Source organism: Nycticebus coucang, chromosome 8 (genome assembly GCF_027406575.1).
Source record: "Nycticebus coucang isolate mNycCou1 chromosome 8, mNycCou1.pri, whole genome shotgun sequence".
NCBI classification, from domain to species: domain Eukaryota; kingdom Metazoa; phylum Chordata; class Mammalia; order Primates; family Lorisidae; genus Nycticebus; species Nycticebus coucang.
In genome coordinates this window covers 93,766,895-93,790,238 of record NC_069787.1, presented here as the reverse complement: position 1 = coordinate 93,790,238, position 23,344 = coordinate 93,766,895, and the positions used below count along the sequence as shown (strand labels likewise).

General features: G+C 40.2%; 1 protein-coding gene across 3 annotated transcripts in view; it reads left to right on the top strand.

Annotated features, from left to right (window-relative positions):
- Positions 1-23,344, top strand: part of PRKAR2A (protein kinase cAMP-dependent type II regulatory subunit alpha) — a 119,235-nt gene that overhangs the window by 61,331 nt on the left and 34,560 nt on the right. For all 3 annotated transcript variants that reach the window (XR_008381575.1, XR_008381574.1, XM_053599126.1), the window contains 3 exons: positions 6,468-6,520; positions 11,996-12,079; positions 22,357-22,463. Coding sequence is in view for 1 of the 3 variants with exons in the window: in XM_053599126.1 (XP_053455101.1) it covers positions 6,468-6,520; positions 11,996-12,079; positions 22,357-22,463 (244 nt within the window). In the remaining 2 variants the exon portion in view is untranslated. The remainder of the gene's footprint in view (positions 1-6,467; positions 6,521-11,995; positions 12,080-22,356; positions 22,464-23,344) is intronic.

Genomic DNA, 23,344 nt, shown 5'->3' with positions numbered 1-23,344 from the left:
TACACTACCAGTATTCCAGATTTGGTGAAATTAATACTTTTTTAAAGGGTCCAAGTAAAATAATTTTTTAATGTGTATATCTGAAATTTGTAATAAAATCAACTTCCTATTTAAAAAAAAAAAAGAAAGGCTCAGCACCTGTAGCTCAAGCGGCTAAGGTGCCAGCCACATACACCAGAGCTGGCGGTTTCGAATCCAGCCTGGGCCTGCCAAACAATAATGACAACTACAACCAAAAAATAGCTGGGCGTTGTGGTGGGTGCCTGTGGTCTCAGCTACTTGGGAGGCTGAGGCAGGAGAATCACTTAAGCCCGGGAGTTGGAGATTGCTGTGAGCTGTGACACCATGGCACTCTACCCAGGGCAACAGCTTGAGGCTCTGTCTCAGAAAAAAAAAAAAAAAGTAAAAAAAAAGACAAAGATGGTCACTTTATATCGGTCAAGGGAAAAATACAACAAGAAGATGTTTCAATTCTAAATATTTATGCACCCAACTTTAATGTTCCCAGATTCTTGAAACAGACCTTAATCTGAGCAATATGATATCCTATAACACCATAATAACAGGGGATTTTAACACTCCTCTTACAGAGCTGGGCAGATCCCCTAAACAGAAATAAAACAAAGGTATAAGGGACTTAAATGAGATCCTCGAACAACTGTGCTTGATAGACGCATATAGAACACTCCATCTCAAAGGTAAAGAATATACATCTTCTCGTCACACCTTGGAACATTCTCCAAAATTGATCATATCCTAGGACACAAAACAAACCTCAACAGAATCAAGAGAATTGAAATTTTACCTTGTATCTTTTCAGACCATAAGGCACTAAAGGTGGAACTCAACTCCAACAAAAATGTTCAACCCCATACAAAGGCATAAAAATTAAACAACCTTCTGTTGAATGACAGTGGGTACAGGAAGAAATAAAAGAGGAAATTGTTAACTTCCTTGAGCATAACAGTAAGGAAGACACAAGCTACCAAAATGTGTGGGATACTGCAAAAGCATTCTGAGCGGAAAATTTATTGCTTTAGATGCCTACATTCGAAAAACAGAGTGTATCAACAAAGTCACAAGCCATCTTACGGAATTGGAAAAATAAGAACAATCTAAGCCTAAACCCAGCAGAAGAAAAGAAATATCCAAAATTAAATCAGAGTTCAATGAAATTGAAAACAAAACAATCATTCAGAAAATGAATGAAACAAGGGGTTGGGTTTTTGAAAAAAATAAATAAAATAGATAAACCTTTGGCCAGACTAGAAATAGAAAAGTAAAATCTCTAGTAACCTCAATCAGAAATGATAAAGGGTAAATAACTGACCCCACAGAGATACAAGAGATCATCTCTGAATACTACCAGAAACTGTATGCCCAGAAATTTGACAATGTGAAGGAAATGGATCAATATTTGGAATTACACCCTCTCCCTAGACTTAACCAGGAAGAAATAGATCTCCTGAACAGACCAATTTGAAGCACTGAGATTAAAGAAACAATAAAAAATCTTCCAACAAAAAAATTCCCTGGTCCAGATGGCTTCACACCTGAATTCTATCAAACTTTCAAGGAAGAGCTTATTCCTGTACTGCATAAATTATTCCCAAAAATTGAGGAGGAAGGAATCTTCCCCAAAACATTCTACGAAACATCACCCTGATATCAAAACCAGGAAAAGATCCAAATGAAAAGGAGAACTTCAGACCAATTTCACTAATGAATATAGATGCAAAAATTCTCAACAGAATCCTAGCCAATAGATTATAGCTTATCATCAAAAAAGTCACACATCATTGATCGAGTAGGTTTCATTCCAGGGATGCAAGGCTGATTTACTCAAGTCCATAAATGTTATCCACCATATTAACAGAGGCAAAAACAAAAACCATATGATCCTCTCGGTAGATGCAGAAAAAGCATTAGACAAAAATCCAGCATCCTTTTCTGATTACTTTCTGAAGATTATAGGTGGCACATTTCTTTTTTTTTTTTTTTTTTTTATTTTTTTTTATTTTTTTTTCTTTTTTTTTTTTCTTTTTTTTTTTTTATTGTTGGGGATTCATTGAGGGTACAATAAGCCAGTTACACTGATTGCAATTGCTAGGTAAAGTCCCTCTTGCAATCATGTCCTGCCCCCATAAAGTGTGACACACACTAAGGCCCCACCCCACTCCCTCCCTCTCTCTTTCTGCTTCCCCCCCCATAACCTTAATTGTCATTAATTGTCCTCATATCAAGATTGAGTACATAGGATTCATGCTTCTCCATTCTTGTGATGCTTTACTAAGAATAATGTCTTCCACTTCCATCCAGGTTAATACGAAGGATGTAAAGTCTCCATTTTTTTTAATGGCTGAATAGTATTCCATGGTATACATATACCACAGCTTGTTAATCCATTCCTGGGTTGGTGGGCATTTAGGCTGTTTCCACATTTTGGCGATTGTAAATTGAGCTGCAATAAACAGTCTAGTACAAGTGTCCTTATGATAAAAGGATTTTTTTCCTTCTGGGTAGATGCCCAGTAATGGGATTGCAGGATCGAATGGGAGGTCTAGGTTGAGTGCTTTGAGGTTTCTCCATACTTCCTTCCAGAAAGGTTGTACTAGTTTGCAGTCCCACCAGCAGTGTAAAAGTGTTCCCTTCTCTCCACATCCACGCCAGCATCTGCAGTTTTGAGATTTTGTGATGTGGGCCATTCTCTCTGGGGTTAGATGATATCTCAGGGATGTTTTGATTTGCATTTCTCTAATATATAGAGATGATGAACATTTTTTCATGTGTTTGTTAGCCATTCGTCTGTCGTCTTTAGAGAAAGTTCTATTCATGTCTCTTGCCCATTGATATAAGGGATTGTTGGCTTTTTTCATGTGGATTAATTTGAGTTCTCTATAGATCCTGGTTATCAAGCTTTTGTCTGATTGAAAATATGCAAATATCCTTTCCCATTGTGTGGGTTGTCTCTTTGCTTTGGTTATCGTCACCTTAGCTGTACAGAAGCTTTTCAGTTTAATGAAGTCCCATTTGTTTATTTTTGTTGTTGTTGCAATTGCCATGGCAGTCTTCTTCATGAAGTCTTCCCCCAGGCCAATATCTTCCAGTGTTTTTCCTATGCTTTCTTTGAGGATTTTTATTGTTTCGTGCCTTAAATTTAAGTCCTTTATCCATCTTGAATCAATTTTTGTGAGTGGGGAAAGGTGTGGGTCCAGTTTCAGTCTTTTACACGCAGACATCCAATTCTCCCAACACCATTTATTGAATAGGGAGTCTTTCCCCCAAGGTAAGTTCTTGTTTGGTTTATCGAAGATTAGGTGGTTGTAAGATGTTAGTTTCATTTCTTGGTGTTCAATTCGATTCCAAGTGTCTATGTCTCTGTTTTTGTGCCAGTACCAAGCTGTCTTGAGCACTATGGCTTTGTAGTACAGACTAAAATCTGGTATGCTGATGCCCCCAGCTTTATTTTTGTTACTAAGAACTGCCTTAGCTATACGGGGTTTTTTCCGGTTCCATACAAAACGCAGAATCATTTTTTCCAAATTTTGAAAATACGATGTAGGTACTTTGATAGGAATGGCATTGAATAGGTAGATTGCTTTGGGAAGTATAGACATTTTAACAATGTTGATTCTTCCCATCCATGAGCATGGTATGTTCTTCCATTTGTTAATATCCTCTGCTATTTCCTTTCTGAGGAGTTCATAGTTTTCTTTATAGAGGTCCTTCACCTCCTTCGTTAGGTATATTCCTAGGTATTTCATTTTCTTTGAAACTATGGTGAAGGGAGTTGTGTCCTTAATTAGCTTCTCCTCTTGACTGTTATTGGTGTATACAAAGGCTACTGACTTGTGGACATTGATTTTATATCCTGAAACATTACTGTATTTTTTGATGACTTCTAGGAGTCTTGTGGTTGAGTCTTTGGGGTTCTCTAAGTATAAGATCATGTCGTCAGCAAAGAGGGAGAGTTTGACCTCCTCTGCTCCCATTTGGATTCCCTTTATTTCCTTGTCTTGCCTAATTGTATTGGCTAGAACTTCCAGCACTATGTTGAATAGTAAAGGTGACAGAGGACAACCTTGTCTGGTTCCAGTTCTAAGAGGAAAAGCTTTCAGTTTTACTCCATTCAGTAAAATATTGGCTGTGGGTTTGTCATAGATAGCTTCAATGAGTTTTAGAAATGTGAGGTGGCACATTTCTTAAACCGATCAAAGCTATCTGTCACAAACCCACAGCTAATATTTTACTGAATGGAGTAAAACTGAAAGCCTTTCCTCTTAGAATTGGAACCAAACAAGGTTGTCCTCTATCACCATTACTATTCAACATAGTGCTAGAGGTTCTAGCCAATACAATTAGGCAAGAGAAGGAAATAAAGGACATCCAAATGGGAGCAGAGGAGGTCAAATTCTTCCTCTTTGCTGACGATGTGATCTTAGAGAACCCCAAAGACTCAACCATAAGACTCCTGGAAGTCATCAAAAAATACAATAACATCTCAGGATAAAAAATCAAAGTCAGTAGCCTTTGTATACAGCAGTAACAGTCAAGATGAGAGGCTAATTTAAGGGCACAACTCCCTTCACCATAGCATCAAAGAAAATGAATGACCTAGGAATATACCTAACAAAAGATTTGAAGGACCGCTATAAAGAAAATTATGAAATCCTAAGAAAGGAAATAGAAGAGGATATTAACTAATGGAAGAACATACCATGCTTGTGGCTGGGAAGAATCAACATTGTTAAAATGTCTATACTTCCCAAAGCAATCTACCGATTCAATGCCATCCCTATTAAAATACCAACATTGTACTTTGAAGCCCTGGAAAAAATGATTCTGCATGTTGTGTGGAACCAGAAAAAAACCCGTATAACTAAGGCAGTTCTTAGTTATAAAAACAAAGCTTAGGGCATCAGCATACCAGATTTTAGGCTGTACTATAAAGCCATAGTGGTCAAGACAGCATGGTACTGGCACAAAAATAGAAACATAGACATTTGGAATCGAATAGAAAACCAGGAAATGAAACTAACATCTTACAACCACCTAATCTTCGATAAACCAAAGAAGAACATACCTTGGGGGAAAGACTCCCTGTTCAATAAATGGTGCTGGGAGAACTGGATATCCACATATAAAAGACTGAAAACTGGACCCACACCTTTCTCCACTTGATCAAAAATTGATCAAGATAGATAAAGGACTTAAATTTAAGGCATGAAACAATAAAAATCCTCAAAGAAAGCATAGGAAAAACACTGGAAGATATAGGCCTGGGGAAAGACTTCATGAAGAAGACTGCCATGGCAATTGCAACAACAACAAAAATAAACGAATGGGACTTAACTAAACTGAAAAGCTTCTCTACAGCTAAGGAGACAACAACCAATGCAAATAGACAACCTATACAATGGGAAAGGATATTTGCATATTTTGAATCAGACAAAAGCTTTGATAACTAGGATCTATAGAGACCTCAAATTAATCCACATGAAAAAAGCCAACAATCCCATATATCAATGGACAAGAGACATGAATAGAACCTTCTCTAAAGAAGACAGACGAATGGCTAACAAACATGAAAAAATGCTAATCATCCCTAATTATTAGAGAAATGCAAATCAAAACCACCCTGAGATACCATCTAACCCCAGTGAGAATGGCCCACATCACAAAATCTCAAAACTGCAGATGCTGGTGTGGATGTGGAGAAAAGGGAACATTTTTACACTGCTGGCGGGACTGCAAAGTAATACAACCTTTTTGGAAGGAAGTATGGAGAACCCTCAAAGAACTGAAGCTGGACCTCCCATTTGATCCCACAGTCCCATTACTGGGCATCTACCTAGAAGGAAAAAAATCCTTCTGTCATAAGGACACTTGCACTAGACTGTTTATTGCAGCTCAATTTACAATTGCTAAAATGTGGAAACGGCTTAAATGCCCACCAACCCAGGAGTGGATTAACAAGCTGTGGTATATGTACACTATGGCATACTGTTCAGCCATTTAAAAAAATGGAGACTTTACAGCCTTTGTATTAACCTGGATGGAAGTAGAACACATTATTCTTAGTAAAGTGTCACAAGAATGGAGAAGCATGAATCCTATGTACTTAATTTTGATATAAGGATAATTAATGACACGGTGGGGGAAGGGGAGAGCAGAGAGAGAAAGAAGTAGGGAGGGGTGGGGCAAAGGAAGAGCAGAGAAAGGGGAGGAGAGTGGGGTCTTGGTGTGTGCCACACCTTTTGGGGGCAAGACACGATTGTAAGAGGGACTTTACCTAAATACCCTCAATGAATCCCCAACGATAGAAAAATAAATAAATAAATAATAAAAAGATCATTACAACTTTAGAAAACAGTGAATAGAAGAAAATTGTGTTCACTTAGTATTTTCCCTAAAACCACCCGTCTGTTAAATTCATCTTTCTCTTTGTTTTTTCTTTCCAATTTTAGTCTGTGCTGAGACTTACAACCCTGATGAGGAAGAGGAAGATACTGATCCAAGGGTAAGAAGCAAAGCAAAGGTATTAGGTAAAATTGCTGTATTTCACATTGATTTCCCTCCTCTACATACCAAAATCTAGTCATGCTGGTAGTTAAAATAAATACAAATTAAAATCTCAACAAGATGCCATTTTCTAACCTAATAAATTGAGAGCAGTATTCATTGAGGATATAGTGAGCAAGTGTCCCTAGCTATATCTGTCTGAAGCCTTAAACATAGTCAAGCCAACTGACTCAGTAGTGAATCTAAACATTAACTAATGAGCATTCCTAATGAGCAACTGGAACCTTCCTGAGTATGTACAAATAGACATCCACAACCGTTGTAGTGTTGTGATAGTGAAAAATGGAAGCAATCTAAATGACCTAAAGTGTAGGATTACCAGGAGCTAAATTATGATATATTCAAATCAAAAGAATCTGAAGCCATTGAAAACTATTATATGGGACTGGATTTCACGACATAGATTATATGTTTGTATAAGATGCAATTTAGGGGGTGCCCATAGCTCAGTGAGTATGGCGCTGGCCACATACACCGAGGCTGGTGGGTTCAAGCCCAGGCCAGTCTAGGTAAAACAGCAATGACAACTGCAACAACAACAAGAAAATAGCCGGGCATTATGGTGGGCACTTGTAGTCCCATCTACTTGCAAGGCTGAAGTAATGCTTAAGCCCAAGAATTTGAGGTTGCTGTGAGCTGTGATGTTACAGCACTCTACCTAGGGCGACAGCTTGAGGCTCTGTCTCAAAAAAGAATAAAAGATGCATTTTATAGAGAATTGGGTTTTTTTGTTTCTTTTTTAAGACACAATCTCATTTTGTTGCCCTCAGTAGAATGCGATGGTGTCATAGCTCACAGCAATCTCAAACTCCTGGGCTTGATCAAGCAATCCTCTGTTGCCTGAGCCTCCCTATTAGCTTGGATTACAGGTGCCTGCCAAATGCTCAGCTATTTTTAGAGGCAGGGTCTCAGTCGTCTTCAGGCTGATCTCGAATTCCTGAGCTCAAGCAATCCACCTCAACCTCCCAGAGTGCTAGGATTACACACGTGAGCCACAGTGCCTGGCTTTATAGAGAGCCTTATAAAATAAAAAAAATTAATCTATTGGGCGGCGCCTGTGTCTCAGTGAATAGGGCACTAGCCCCATATACTGAGAGTAGCAGGTTTAAACCCAGCTCCGGCCAAACTGCAACAAAAAAATAGCCGGGCGTTGTGGCAGGTGCCATGTGATGTCATGGCACTCTACCGAGGGCAGTAAAGTGAAACTCCGTACAAAAAAAAAAATTTTTTTAATCTATTTATGTATTTATTCATTTGTATGTATATGCAGAAAGTTATATCTGGAAGTATATACTGCATATGCTAACGATGGTAGTTATAAGACCTGTGTTTGATTTTTCAGTGCATTTTTTTAAACTTACTTTTTTAAACCTTTGTACAATTAGTATAATTTTTTTTTTGAGACAGAGCCTCAAGCTGTCACCCTGGGTAGAGTGCTGTGGCATTATAGCTTACAGCAACCTCCAACTCCTGGGCTCAAGCGATTCTCCTGCCTCCGCTTCCCAAGTAGCTGGGACTACAGGTGCCTGCCACAATGCCTGGCTATTTTTTAGTTGCAGCCGTCATTGTTGTTTGGTGGGCCCGGGCTGTATTTGAACCTGTCAGCTCAAGTGTATGTGACTGGCGCCTTAGCTGCTTGAGCCACAGGTCAAGCCCAATTAGTATAAATTTTATGAAAATAAATGTGAACTATCTTTTTTTTTTGAGGCAGTCTTAAGCTGTCACCCTGGGTAGAATGCTATGGAATCATCACTCACAGCAACCTCATCACTCACACCAACCAACTTTTGGGCTCACGTGATCCTCTTGCCTCAGTTTTTCTTTCTTTCTTTTTTTTTGTTGTTGTTTTTAGCTGTCCTGGGTCAGGTTCAAATCCACCACAGTGTGGGTGGGCAGCACCGACTGAGCTATGAACACCTCCTGAACTATCACTTTAAAAAAACTTTTTATAGGCTAGGCGCCTGTGGCTCAAGTGGCTAAGGCACCAGTTCCATACACCGGAGCTGGCAGGTTCGAATCCAGCCTGGGCCCGCCAAACAATGAGAGCTGCAACCAAAAAATAGCCGGGCACTGTGGCAGGCACCTGTGGTCCCAGCTACTTGTGAGGCAGAGGCAGAAGAATCGCTTAAGCCCAGGAGTTGGAGGTTGCTGTGAGCTGTGAAGCCACAGCACTTTACCCAGGGCGAAAGCTTGAGGCTCTGTCTCAAAAAAAAAAAAAAAAAAAAAAAACTTTTTATAAAAGAAACTTTATTGACCTATCATACATGCCTTAATATAAGTAGCCTATGAAAGATTTTGAAGATATGCTAATAATAAAATGCTACTGTTATATGAATGCAATGAATTTTTTTTATTTTAGAAATTGTAAAATTCTTAATGACTTTTAAAGCTTTAAACACGGGTTTTTTTCTACCTTAGTATCACACATTTAAAATACTTAACACGTGTTATCTCTGTTCAGATTAAATGATGTGCCTTTTATTAGGATGACAACAATACTTTGGATGGAGCTTGATAGATCTCAAATATAATATCAGGAATAGGCAAAATGATTTCTGTTTAGTTCAGGCAATATCTATTTTCTATAGTAATAATAGTTTTTGAGTATCTAGTAAATGTAAGATGCTGCTTTAAACACTGCATGTAATAACTTTTTTTTTTTTTTTTTTTGTAGAGACAGAGTCTCACTTTACTGCCCTCGGGTAGAGTGCCGTGGCATCACACGGCTCACAGCAACCTCCAACTCTTGGGCTTAAGCGATTCTCTTGTCTCAGCCTCCCGAGTAGCTGGGACTACAGGCGCCCGCCACAACGCCCGGCTACTTTTTTGTTGCAGTTTGGCCTTGAGCTGGGTTTGAACCCGCCACCCTCGGTATATGGGGCCGGTGCCGTACTCACTGAGCCACAGGCGCCGCCCTGCATGTAATAACTTTTTAATCCTAGTAATAGCTCTCATTTCTAGATACCATTAGCACTGCTGCTAATAATAAGGTGTTTTTTGTTTTTTTTTTGTCTTTTGGGTTTTTTTTTTTTTTTTTTTTTTTTGGCCGGGGCTGGGTTTGAACCCGCCACCTCTGGCATATGGGACCAGCGCCCTACTCCTTAAGCCACAGGCGCCGCCCTCTTTTGGGTTTTTTTTTTTGAGATAAAGTCTCACTTTGTTGCTCTTAGTAGAGTGCTATGACGTCATAGCTCACAGCAACCTCAAACTCTTGGGCTCAATCCTCTTGCCTCAGCCTCCCAAGTAGCTGGGACTACAAACACATGCCACAATGCCTGGCTATTTTTTAGAGACGAGGTCTTGCTCTTGCTCAGGCTGGTCTGGAACTCCTGAGCTCAGGCAACCTGCCTTGGCCTCTCAGAGTACTAGTATTATAGGCATGAACCACCATGCCCAGCCTTAATAATAAATTGTTGATGTTTGAATTCTAGCTTTTATAGCTATTATTTACTTACCATCTCCACTTAGATGTCAGTAGATAACTCAGACAATGTGAACTACTGATTATTAGGGGGTTTTTTGTTTGTTTGTTTGTTTTGAGATAAGAGTCCCATGCTCTCACCTTGGGTACATTGCCACAGTGTCATAGCACACAGCAACTTCCAGCTCTTGGGGGGCAGGAGTAGAGACGGGGTCTCATTCTTGCTCAGAAAGGTCTCGAACGTGAGCTCAAGTAATCCACCAGCCTCGGCCTCTCAGAGTGCTAGGATTACAGGTGTGAGCCACCGTGCCCGGCTCTGATTGTTTTCTTAAATATTCATCTTCACCAGATTAATTTATAGCAGTTCCTTCCTTCCAGTTGCTCATTCTGAAAACTTTGGGGTCAACATCAAGCCTTCTCATTTTTTTTGTAAATTCAGTGAGCTGTGTCCTTTTCAAAACATATTCAGAATTCTACTGCTCGGCACCTCCATGGCTACCATCCTGGTCCAAACCACCACCATCTGGCATTGTGGGTTGCTACTCTTGCTTTCCTACAGACTGTTTTTCACTTAGTGACCAGTGTAATCTTTTAAAAACATTAGTCAGATCATTTTCCTTCCTCAAGTCAGACTCCATCTCACTCATGTTCCTAGAGAAAGTTCTATTTCTTCTGTGACCTACAATGCCCTTTTTGATTTGGCCATCTCCCTCCCAACCCATTCTCCTGATCTTTCCCTTTCACTCTGAATGAGCTATACTTACTTCCTGGTTTATTTTCAAACTTACTAGTCATACTCCCACCCTAAAGTCTTGTATTCACATGTTGGTCTCTCTGCTTAGGGTGCTCTTCCCACAGGAATATCCATATGACTCACTCTCTCAAGTTGAACTTACTTCCTCAAGCTCTGTTCATAAATGTTACCTTCTCAGTAAGGCCTCGCCTGGCCACACATGGATGTACACATGCACACTCATACTTTTTGTCTCCTTTCTCTACCTTTTTCTTCTCCTTAGCCTTAATTACTCCCTAACATATTTTATGTATTTTTTTACTGTGAAGGCAAATGTTTTTGTCTTTGTTTTTACTGCCATGTCCTCAGAGCAAAGATTGTGCCTGGCAGTGAGTAGGTGCTCAATATTTGTTGAATGAACAAATTTATAACATTTCACTTTATGGATGAGGACTCCAAGATTTCCAAGAAACACGTAACTTGCTCCTAGCCACATAGCTAGCAGGTGGCTCCAGGGATGGTGCTCTTCACCCCTGCATTACACTGCCCTTGTAGATTCAGCATACAGTTTGATATTTGTGTAGAATTAAAATTACAGGCCAGGCATGGTAGCTCATGCCTGTAATCCTAGCACTCTGGGAGGCTGAGGTGGGTGGATTGTCTGAGCTCATGAGTTTGAGACCAGTCTGAGCAAAAGTGAGACCCCATCTCTAAAAGGTAGCCAGGCATCGTGGTGGGCACCTATAGGCTTAGCTACTCGGGAGGCTGAGGCAAGAGGATTGCTTGAGCCCAAGAGTTTGAGTTTGCTGTGAGCTATGATGCCACGGCATTCAACTGAGGGTAACAAAGTAAGACTTTGTCTCAAAAGAAATAAAATAAAAATAAAATGATAGAATGCTTTTTAAAAAATTTTCCCAAGTTTTGGAGAAAGAAATATATCCGTTTTCAAGTAGGTGCTTTTTTTTTTTTTTTTTTTTGTAGAGACAGGGTCTCACTTTATGGCCCTCGGTAGAGTTCTGTGGCCTCACACAGCTCACAGCAACCTCCAACTCCTGGGCTTAAGCAATTCTCTTGCCTCAGCCTCCCAAGTAGCTGGGACTACAGGCACCTGCCACAACACCCGGCTATTTTTTGGTTGCAGTTTGGCCGGGGCCGGGTTTGAACCCGTCAGCCTCGGCATATGGGGCTGGCGCCCCAAGTAGGTGCTTTTAAAAAAAAAGAAATAAAAAAGATCTCTTTGGTTTTCTTTGGATTGGCAGGTGATTTATCCTAAAACTGATGAACAGAGATGCAGACTTCAGGAAGCTTGCAAAGATATTCTTCTTTTCAAAAATCTTGATCAGGTAACATTGATTTTAAAAATATTTTTTTATAATGGTCTTTTAACTTCTTTCCTATTTATCACCTAAGCACTTTTTAGCCATGTTTGTATGAGGTATAAACTTTAAACTCATTTACAAATGTTTTGTGTTGGCCGTTGTAACGCAGACATGGTCTTTCAGGTACACTGTAGTGCAATAGTCCCCCCTATATCCACAGTTTTGCTTCCCACAGGCCAAATCAATTAAATGGAGAATTCTATAAATAACAACTCCTAAGTTTAAATGCTGTGCTCTTCTGAGTAGTATGATCAAATCTTGTCCTATCTTCCTCCATTCCACCTTGTCACTTTGTTCAGCATATCTTTGCTGCATACGCTATACTACCCACCCAGTCACTTAGCAGTAGTTGTGTTTTTTCTCCCAGTGTCAATTATGTATTTATTTATTTTTTTGACCAGGGCCGGGTTTGAACCCACTACCTCCCGTGCATGGGGCCGGCACCCTACTTCTTTGAGCCACAAGCGCTGCCTAATTATGTATTTTTTTAAGTGCTTCCCAAGTAGGCCTTTTATTTTCACACTCACTTTTATTTTTTTAATATTTATAGTATTTTTTTTTTCAGATTAATATGAGGATACAAATCATTGGTTGGCTTATTTGAATAGTCGTGTTAAAGTAACCCTTATTTTACTTAATAATAACCCCAGAGCATAAGAGAAGTGATACAATTTGGATATTCCAAAGAGAAGCCATAAAATGGTTACTTTTAAATGAAAAGGTGAAAGTTCTTGACTTAGTTAGGAAATAAAAAACATATCACATGTTGAGGTTGCAAAGATCTATGATAAGAATGAATCTTCTATCTGTGAAATTATAAAGAAGGATAAAGAAATTTGCACTAATTTTGCTGTTGCATCTTGGACTGCAAAAGTTGTGGCCACAGTGCATAAGTGCTAGGTTAAGATGGAAAAGGGATTATATTTGTGGGTGGAAGACATGAACAGAAATGTATTCTGCTTGATAGCATTTGGATTCAGTTCTGTCCATGGTTTCAGGTATCTACTGTGGAGCTTGGAACTTATTCCCCTAGCTAAGGGGAGACTACTGTATTTTTCTGAACTGCTTTGGTACTTCCCAAGAGAATACTGGTAATTTAAGGATGGTGTAGTTTGGTCATGTTGCAAGGAAATGCTTAGGTTTATGTGACCTTGGCTTAGTTTGGAGGGTCTGTATTTGTACAATATTAGATTTCTCTGTAGATACTGGTGTGTAGTTCTTTTCATTAGTAGCAGTTAATCCATTGGAAATATGAGATTATTTCTCACACCTCAGATATGGTCACCTCTTGCAACTGCTTCTCAGTGAAGTCCTCAGGTGTAGAGCTCTTCTTGTGAAATGGTGTGTGTTTGTAAGGCCTGGCATAGGACCTATAGCTTGGATCTGTTCTACCTCTTTCTAGTAGAAATAGAGAACAGTGGTTACATCCTAAGGATAGGTATTCTAGTGTACTTGGGCTGCTGTAACAAAATATTGTAAACTGAGTGGTTTATAAACAATGGAAATTTCTCATAATTCTGGAGTCTGGGAAATCTGTGATTGAGGTGTGCCAGCAGATTTGATGTCTGATGAGGGACCCACTTCTGGTTTATAGATGGCTGTCTTCTTTCTGTATCCTCATGTGGTAGAAGGAGAGAGGGAGCTTTCTGGGCTCTCTCTTACAATATAAGGGCACTAATCCTATTCATGATATAATTACTTCCCAAAGGCCTTACCTCCTAATACCATCACATTGGGAGGTACTTTGTAACATAAGAATTTTGAGGTGACATAAATATTCACTCTACAACAGTAGTCAACCTTCAAATTTCCTGTTTCTCCTTACTTTGAAGGCTACACACCAAAACCACGTGAATGGCTGAGGTGCTAGGTCTATTGAGGAATCCTAGAATTCACAGAAAGGTTGGGATTAGATTTCCCCTACCCAACTCCTGCGAAAAAAAACAAAACTTCTAAAAACATTTCCACAGTTCTCCCTGAAAATCTCTGGTCAGACATGAGTTTGTGATGTATTAGTCAAGGGAATCGACCAGCCTTGGTATCTGTAAACTAGTCTGTTCGGTGGTTGTGTAGTTTAGAGGAATAGCTTTTTTTTTTTTTTGAGACAAAATCTCAGTATGTCACCCTTGGTAGAGTGCTGTGATGTCACAGCTCATAGCAACCTCAAACTCTTGGGCTTAAGCAATTCTCCTGCCTTAGCCTCCCAAGTAGGTAGGACTACAAGTGCCTATCACAACACCTCACTATTTTTGTTGCTGTTATCATTGTTGTTTATCAGGCCCGGGCTGGGTTCGAACACCCCAGTCTTGGTGTATGTGGCCGGCGCCCTAACCACTGAGCTACAGGCACCAAGCCAAGAATAGCTTTAACTTTACCCAAAGTTTGTTATTCTGAGACTGAATAAACCATGAACTCAAGGAACAGCTGATTGTGGGACACACTGGTCTGTCTTAGCTCTTTCCTCTCAAAGACTCACCCATGTAAATGAAAAAAGGACTCACTTCTTTATTTACTATGAATAAAATCTCCTTTTTTTTTTTTGAGACAGAGCCTCAAGCTGTCGCACTATGGCATCACAACTCACAGCAACCTCCAACTCCTGGGCTTAAGCGATTCTCTTGCCTCGGCCTCCCAAGTAGCTGGGACTACAGGCTCCCACCACAACGCTTGGCTATTTTTTGGTTGTAGTTGTCATTGTTGTTTGGCAGGCCCAGGCTGGATTCGAACCACCAGCTGTGGTGTATGTGGCTGGCACCTTAGCTGCTTGAGCTACAGGCACTGAGCCAATAAAATCTCTTGTAAATTTTTGTTTCAGTCAGGGTCTTACTATGTTGCCCTTGCTGGTCTCAAGTGATCATCCTGCTTCAGCTTCCCAAGTATCTAGGATTGCATGCATGAGCCACAATGCCCAGCAGCCTCTTAAAAATTTTATACCTGCAGAATTTTTTTATAAGGGAGGTTTTTCTGTCAGCCTGATACTTGGAGTTTCCTTGGTAATGGAGAATACCATTTTATCTGACAAATGAGAACTGAATTTTCAGAGTCAGTTATATTTTTCTGACAGTTTATCCTGAAAACATTCAAGCATACAGCAAAGTTGAAAGAATTTTATAGAAACATGTGTATTGACTGCCTTGATTTCAACATTTTATTATGCAACTGTATCACCTACCGTTTATCCAAAGGGATCAGCAAACTTATTCCAAAAGAACCAAATAGTCAATATGGAGGGTGCAAAAAAATGCATATATATTTTAAGAAAGGGATGCTTGTATTAAAATTGTTATACTCTCTCATGGCTTAGGCTGAGAAAAGAGAAGGAAAATAACAAAAAATGAATAAAATTGTTATACTCAGTATATACCAATGACAAAAGATGAATACAAGTCACATTGAGCACATCTAGTAATTACAGAAGTCAAATGTGACTGTGTATTACAAATTGAATACAGTTTTTTACTTTCTAAAAAATGTATATACATTTTTTTAGCACCTATTTCTGACACAACTACTCACCTCTGCCTTTGAAGTAAGAAAGTAGCCATAGAGAATACATAAACCAAAGGGTGGCTGGTCATAGTGCTTCCACACCTGTAACACCTAGCACACTTTAAGAGGCCAAGGCAAAAGGATTGCTTAAGGCCAGGAGTTTGAGATCTTGTTGCTACAGACAAACAAACAAACACAAATTAAGCTGGACATGGTGACATGGACTTGTAATCCTAGCTACTTGGGAAGCTAAGGCAGGAGAATCATATGAGCCACAGAGTTTGAAATTGCAGTAAGCTATGATGATGCTACACTGCACTCTAGCCTGGACAATGTGAGACCTTGTCTCCGAAAAAACCCAAAAAACAAAGCACAGGGAGTAATTGTGTTCCAATAAAATATTCTTTGTAAAAATATGCAGCAGTTTACTAGCCTCTGCATTAACCCATCTTTTGAGGGGTGAATTTCAGAGTAAATTGCAGATATCAGTATACTTTCTCCTACGTACTTTGACATGCATATTATAAGCTAGAGTTCAATATTTGTTTATAGTTTTTCGATGTAAAGTTTATATACAATGAAATGCACAAGTCTTTTTTCTCTCATAATTTTTTTTTTTTTTTTTTTGTAGAGACAGGGTCTCACTTTATGGCCCTCGGTAGAGTGCCATGGTCTCACACAGCTCACAGCAACCTCCAACTCCTGGGCTTAAGCGATTCTCTTGCCTCAGCCTCCCGAGTAGCTGGGACTACAGGCGCCTGCCACAATGCCCGGCTAACTCATAATTTTTTAAGAAGCAGAGTCTTGCTGTGTTGCCCAAGCTGACCTCAAACTCCTGGGCTCAAGCAATCCTCCCACCTTTGCCTCCCTAGCAGCTGAGACTATAGGCATGCATCACCTTGCCTAGCTAAATGTGTAAGTCTTAAGTGTGTATTAGCTGAGGTTTGACAAATACATACACTTAAGTAACCCAAACCCCTCCCAAAATAGAGAACATTGCCACCATCCCAAAAACATCTCCCTGATGCTTCTTTTTGATCAGTTTTTGCCCTCCTTCCTGCAGAGGTAACTGTTGTGTTCATTTATTCTATAATAGATTAGTTTTGCCTGTTCTAGAATTTTATATAAATAAAAATGTACAATGTATACTCTTCATGTAAGGCCTCTTTCACTCAACATGATGTTTTTGAAGTTCGTACATATTGTATATATCAGTTTTTTTCTTTGTCTTTTTACATTTTATCTGGACAATTTTTTTTTTTTAATTATTTATTTAATCCTTTTTGGAGACAGGTTCTTCTTTCATCAGCAAGGCTTGAATGCAGTGGCACAATCATAGCTCACTGCACCCTCATGCTCCTGAGCTCAAGCAGTCCTTCTGCCTCACCCTTCTGAGTAGCTGGGACTATAGGCATGCACCACCATGCCATCTAATTTTTCTTTTTTTTTTTTTGTAGAGACAGAGTCTCACTGTACCGCCCTCAGGTAGAGTGCCGTGGCGTCACACAACTCACAGCAACCTCTTAACTCTCGGGCTTACGCGATTCTCTTGCCTCAGCCTCCCGAGCAGCTGGGACTACAGGCGCCCGCCACAACGCCCGGCTATTTTTTGGTTGCAGTTTGGCCGGGGCTGGGTTTGAACCCGCCACCCTCGGCATATGGGGCCGGTGCCCTACTCACTGAGCCACAGGCGCCACCCTAACTTTTCTTTTTTTTTTTTTGTAGAGACGTGGTCTCACTCCTGCTTAGGCTAGTTTTGAATACTGACTTCAAACATTCTTCCTGCCTTGGTCTCCCAAAGTGGTAGGATTATAGGCATGACCATCATGCCCTCTCTGAGGCTTTTCTTAAACTTCTGGCCTCAAATGAACCTCCTGCCTCAGCTTCCTGAGTCACTGGGATTACTGGGCTTGTCTTGAACTAAGTTTAGACTAACTAAAAAAAGTTGCAAAAATAGTACAGAGTTCCCACAAACACCTTATTCAGTTTCCCCAACATCAAAACCAAGAAATCAATGTTGTTATAATACCGTATGTTAAACTACAGACCTTATGCCAGTTTTGCCTTATTGAAATTAATTTTCTCACTTAAGTCTTTTTTCTTTTTTTTGTAGAGACAGAGTTTCATTTTATTGCCCTCGGTAGAGTGCCGTGGCGTCACACAGCTCACAGCAACCTCCAGCTCCTGGGCTTAGGCGATTCTCCTGCCTCAGCCTCCCGAGTAGCTGGGACTATAGGCGCCCGCCACAACGCCCGGCTATTTTTTTGTTGCAGTTTGGCCAGGGCTGGGTTTGAACCCGCCACCCTCGGAATATGGGCCGTCACCCTACTCACTGAGCCACAGGCACCGCCCTCTCACTTAAGTCTTTTTTCATCTGAGGATCCAGTCCAAGAACCTACATTGCATTTAGTTGTTATTTCTTCTTAGTTAACTCCCATCTGTGGTTTTCAGTTTTTCTTTTCTGAAAGGTAAGGATCTTTGACAGTGAAGAGTACAAGTTAGTTATTTTGTAGAATGTCCCTCAATTTGAGTTTGTTGGATGTTTCTCTGTGATTTTGGAATATGATTACACGTTTTTGGACAGATTACTATGTTGAATCCTTCTCAGAGCATCATATCAAGAGGTATCTTATTGCCAGTGATGTTATTTCATTCCCTTTTATTGCTTAGCAGTATTTTGTTGTACAAAAATACCAATTCATTCATTTTTCTCTTAATAAATACATGGTCTGTTTCTGGTTTTTAATGGCTATGAATAATACTGTGTGTATTAGTACAAGTCTTTTTGTGAACTTTTTCCTCCCCCATTTCTTTTCGGTAAACTACCTGAGATCAAAATTGCTGAGTTGTAGGGTGGGTATATGTTTGACTTTATTAAAAATCTACCAGATCTTTTTCAAAGAGATTGTACTACTTTCATTCCTACCAACAATGTATGAGATTTCCAGTTGCTCCACACTTTTGCTATCATGTTAGTCTTTTAAAATTTTAGCCATTCTGGTTAGTGTATTTGTTCCCAATTCTTAAATTTATTTTCCTTTTTTTTTTTTTGAGGCAGAGTAATCTGTTGCCCTGGCTAGAGACAGTTGTATCATTATGGCTTACTGCAACCTCAAATTCCTCATGCAATCCTGCCTCAGCCTCTCAAGTGGCTGGGACTACAAGCATAAGCCGCAATGCTGAACTATTTTTTTCTATTTTTCATAGAGATGGGGTGTCACTTTTGCTCAAGCTGGTCACAAAATCCTGAGCTCAAGTGATCCTCTTATCTTAGCCTCCCAGAGTGCCAGGATTATAGAAATGAGTCACCATGCCCGGCCCCAAATTTCTGTTTATAAATTTTTAAATATACAGAATATTTGGAAGAATCATATGACGAACCCATATACCCTTTACCTAGATCAATCAGTTGTTAACATTTTGCCACCTTTGCTTTTTCTCTTGTAAGTTTGTGTACAGAGAGAAAGAAGTTGCCAGCCTGAGCAAAGGGAGACCCTGTCTCTACTAAAAATAGAATAACTAGCTACGCATTTTGGTGGCTGCCTGTAGTCCCAGCTACTTGGGAGACTGAGGCAAAGGATCACTTGAGCCCAAGAATTTGAGGTCGCTATGAGTTATAATGCATGGCATTCTACTGAGGGCAACAAAGTACGAATCTGTCTCAAACATAAAAACAAACAAACAAAACCAGTTTGTTCGCCGGCCCCATATACTGAGGGTGGCAGGTTCAAACCCGGTCCCAGCCAAACTGCAAACAAAAAATAGCCGGGCATTGTGGCAGGCGCCTGTAGTCATAGCTATGTGGGAGGCTGAGGCAAAAGAATCGCCTAAGTCCAGGAGTGGGGGGTTGATGTGAGCTATGATGCCACGGCACACTACAAGGGCTATAAAGTGAGATTCTGTGTCTAAAAAAGAAAAATTTTTTAAAAAGTTTGTTTTTCCTCAGTGTTATAACAAAATGATGTTATTTGAAGACCTACTGCATATTGTTTTACTACAAGTCACAGTTCCTGATCTGAGTGGAAATGTTTTCAATTTCACACCATTCAATATGATATTGGCTGTGGGTTTGCTGTAGTTGGTCTCTATCAGTTTAAGAAATGTCCCTTCTGGTGGCGCCTGTGGCTCAAGGAGTAGGACACCTGTCCCATATGCCGGAGGTGGCAGGTTCAAACCCAGCCCTGGCCAAAAACCAAAAAAAAAAAGAAATGTCCCTTCTATGCCTATTTTCTTAAGTGTTCTGATCACAAAAGGATGCTGGATATTATCAAAGGCTTTTTCTGCGTCAGCCGAGAGAATCATATGATCTTTGTTTTTTATTTTATTGATGTGATGTATTATATTTATAGATTTGCGTATGTTGAACCAATCCTGTAACCCTGAAATAAAACCAACTTGATCATGGTGTGTAATTTTTTTGATGTGTTGTTGAATTGTTTGCTAAGATCTTATTAAATATTTTTGCATTGATATTCATTAATGATATTGGTCTATCATTTTCTTTCCTTGTTGGATCCTTTCCTGGTTTGTGATATTTGCATCATAGAATGTGTTGGGAAGTATTCCTTCTTTTTCTATGCTTTGGAAAAGCTTGTATAATATAGGTACTAGTTCCTCTTGAAAGGTTTGATAGAATTCAGATGTGAAGCCATCTGGTCTTGGACTTTTCTTTTGGGGGGGGAGATTTCGTATTGTTGATGATATTTCAATGATTGATATAGGCCTATTCAAGATTTCTAATTACTTCTGGTTGAATCTGGGAAGGTGGCATGCTTCCAGGTATTGGTCCATTTCCTTCAGATTTTCATTTTTCTGGGAATAGAGATTTTTGTAGTAATCATTGAGGATTTTTTTAATTTCTGATGTGTCTGTTATTTCTCCTTTATCGTTTCTGATAGACGATATTAGAGATTTTACTTTTCGGTTAGGTTGTCCAAAAGTTTATCAATTTTGTTAATCTTTTCTTTTTTTTTTTTGTAGAGACAGAGTCTCACTGTACCGCCCTCGGGTAGAGTGCCGTGGCGTCACACGGCTCACAGCAACCTCTAACTCTTGGGCTTACGTGATTCTCTTGCCTCAGCCTCCTGAGCAGCTGGGACTACAGGCGCCCGCCACAACGCCTGGCTATTTTTTTGTTGCAGTTTGGCCGGGGCTGGGTTTGAACCCGCCACCCTCGGCATATGGGGCCGGCGCCCTACTCACTGAGCCACAGGCGCCGCCCCAACTGTTCAGTTTTATGCCTGGCGGGGTGGTGTCTAGGTTCATGAATGGGACCTCCCTGGAGAAAGAGACCTGGTGCTTAGCGACTCTCTCCAGCGAGGTAAAATGAGAGGTCTTTTGTTCCCTGCTTGCTGGCAGATAGCCTGCAGTGGGCATCCTACTTGGGGGAAGGGTCTCCCATCCTCTAGTCGATAGGCTTTGTACCTGTAATTTGTTTTCTTAAATACTTTTCCTTGGAGTTACAGCTTGCTGAACTTCTTTCTTGGCTCAGCACCCCACCTTTGGCTTCATAGAGGCTGATTCCATCTAGTTTTTATTCCTCTGCTCAGCAGCCTCTGCCAAGGGTTGCTACCAGTCTTCCATCTTCCCAGAATTCCCTGTTTCATTAGAATTTAATAGTATTGTTTTCTTATTGCTAGAATTATCTTCTGGTTATGGCAGGTAATGTTGGTAAGTAATGTGTTGTATATAAATGAAACAATATTAGCTATCTAATAATAGATCCCATTTATTGAGTATTGTTTAATAAATGCTTCCCTTAAATTTTTTTTCTTCTTTGGTCTTAAAAAGTAAGGAGCTATAAATGTTATCATTATACCCTTTTTTAAAAATCATACCCTTTTTTTAAAAAAGTTGTTTTTTTGTTTTTTGAGTCAGAGTCTCACTATATCGCTCTTAGTAGAGTACTGTGGCATCACAGCTCACAGCAACCTCAAACTCTTGGGCTTAAGCAATTCTCTTGCTTCAGCCTCCCAAGTAGCTGGGACGACAGGCACCCACCATAATGCCCAGCTATTTTTTGGTTATAGTTGTCATTGTTTACCAGATTGAACTCACCAGCTTTGGTATATGTGGCTGGCACCCTACTCACTGAGCTACGGGCACTGAGCCAAAAAAAAGTTTTTGTTTTTGAGAGGAGGTCTTGGTATATTGCCAAATCTGGTCACGCACTCCTGGCCTCAAGCAGTCCTCCTGAGTAGCTGGGATTATAACCATGCACCACTGCATTTAGCTCTTCTTAAATACGAAGATATGGAAGTTCAGCGAAGGTATGTGATGTGTTTGGCTAGTCAGACAATTGTGCACTTCCATGAGATAACCTCCCGTGCCATTTGCCATCACAGCCCTGTAGATTTGATGATCTTATGAAGGTCAACCAACATCTGCAGGAAGGTGGCAGTACATGACTTTACAGGTGACATACCACTGGAGCCCTCAAGGCAGGTGATAATCATGAGGTTATGGCTAAGAGAATATTTCCATGATTTAGATAATGTACTTTTTTGTAAATTGTGAACAGCTTTTTCAAAACAGTACTGCCTCAGAATGTTTGGCAGTTGTGCCATGGAAGTGCAAGGCTGAATCGTCCTAGGAAAGCATTTGTTTCAGGTAGGCTGTAAGTTTCTGAACAGTCTGGTATGGGAACAGTCTGGTGTGAGATTTCTGTTATATAGTAACAAACTGGCATAATGGTCATTGCCTTTTTTAAGCAAATGTAAAACCCATCTTTCCTCCTTATGTGTACTCTGTAGGAACAGCTTTCTCAAGTCCTCGATGCCATGTTTGAAAGGATAGTCAAAGTTGATGAGCATGTCATTGACCAAGGAGATGATGGAGACAACTTTTATGTCATAGAACGGTAGGAGATGGAGCTTTGCAATTTTGTGGCCACAGTTAATTGGATTTATGATTCAAGGAAAGTGCTTTCTCTATGTTCTGTTCATCCCAGACAGGCATAAGGCCAGGTTAACAAGCTTCCAAAAGCCTTGTGAGAGTCCAAAGACTGCCCTTCTATGTATTGCTGTCCTCAGTTCTCAAGACAACCCATATGTGAGGAGCTAACATTTACAGTAGAAAATTTCCTCTACAGTTAGACAGTGCAAGGCATGCTTTATAAACATGTTATTTGCCTGTGTTCAAGTGAATTGATTCCCTGAAGAATAGCCATAGCGCTATACTGTTTGCCTACTCCTTTACCAGAGTTTTTTTTTTTTTTCTTTTTATTTATTTATTTATTTATTTTTTTGTAGAGACAGAGTCTCGCTTTATGGTCCTCGGTAGAGTGCCGTGGCGTCACACAGCTCACAGCAACCTCCAACTCCTGGGCTTAAGCGATTCTCTTGGCTCAGCCTCCCGAGTAGCTGGGACTACAGGCGCCCGCCACAGCGCCCGGCTATTGTTTGGTTGCAGTTTGGCCAGGGCCAGGCTTGAACCCGCCACCCTCGGTATATGGGGCTGGCGCCCTACCGACTGAGCCACAGGCGCCGCCCAAGAGTATGTTTTTTTTTTTGTTTGTTTGTTTGTTTTGTGGTTTCTGGCCAGGGCTGGGTTTGAACCCGTCACCTCTGGCATATGGGGCTGGTGCCCTACCCCTTTGAGCCACAGGCACCACCCCCTTTACCAGAGTTTAAGGTGTTGCTTTACGCATTATCTTTTGTTAATTTTTTTTTTTTTTGAGACAGCGTCTCATTTTCTTGCCCATGGCAGAATGCCATGGCATCATAGCTCACAGCAACCTCA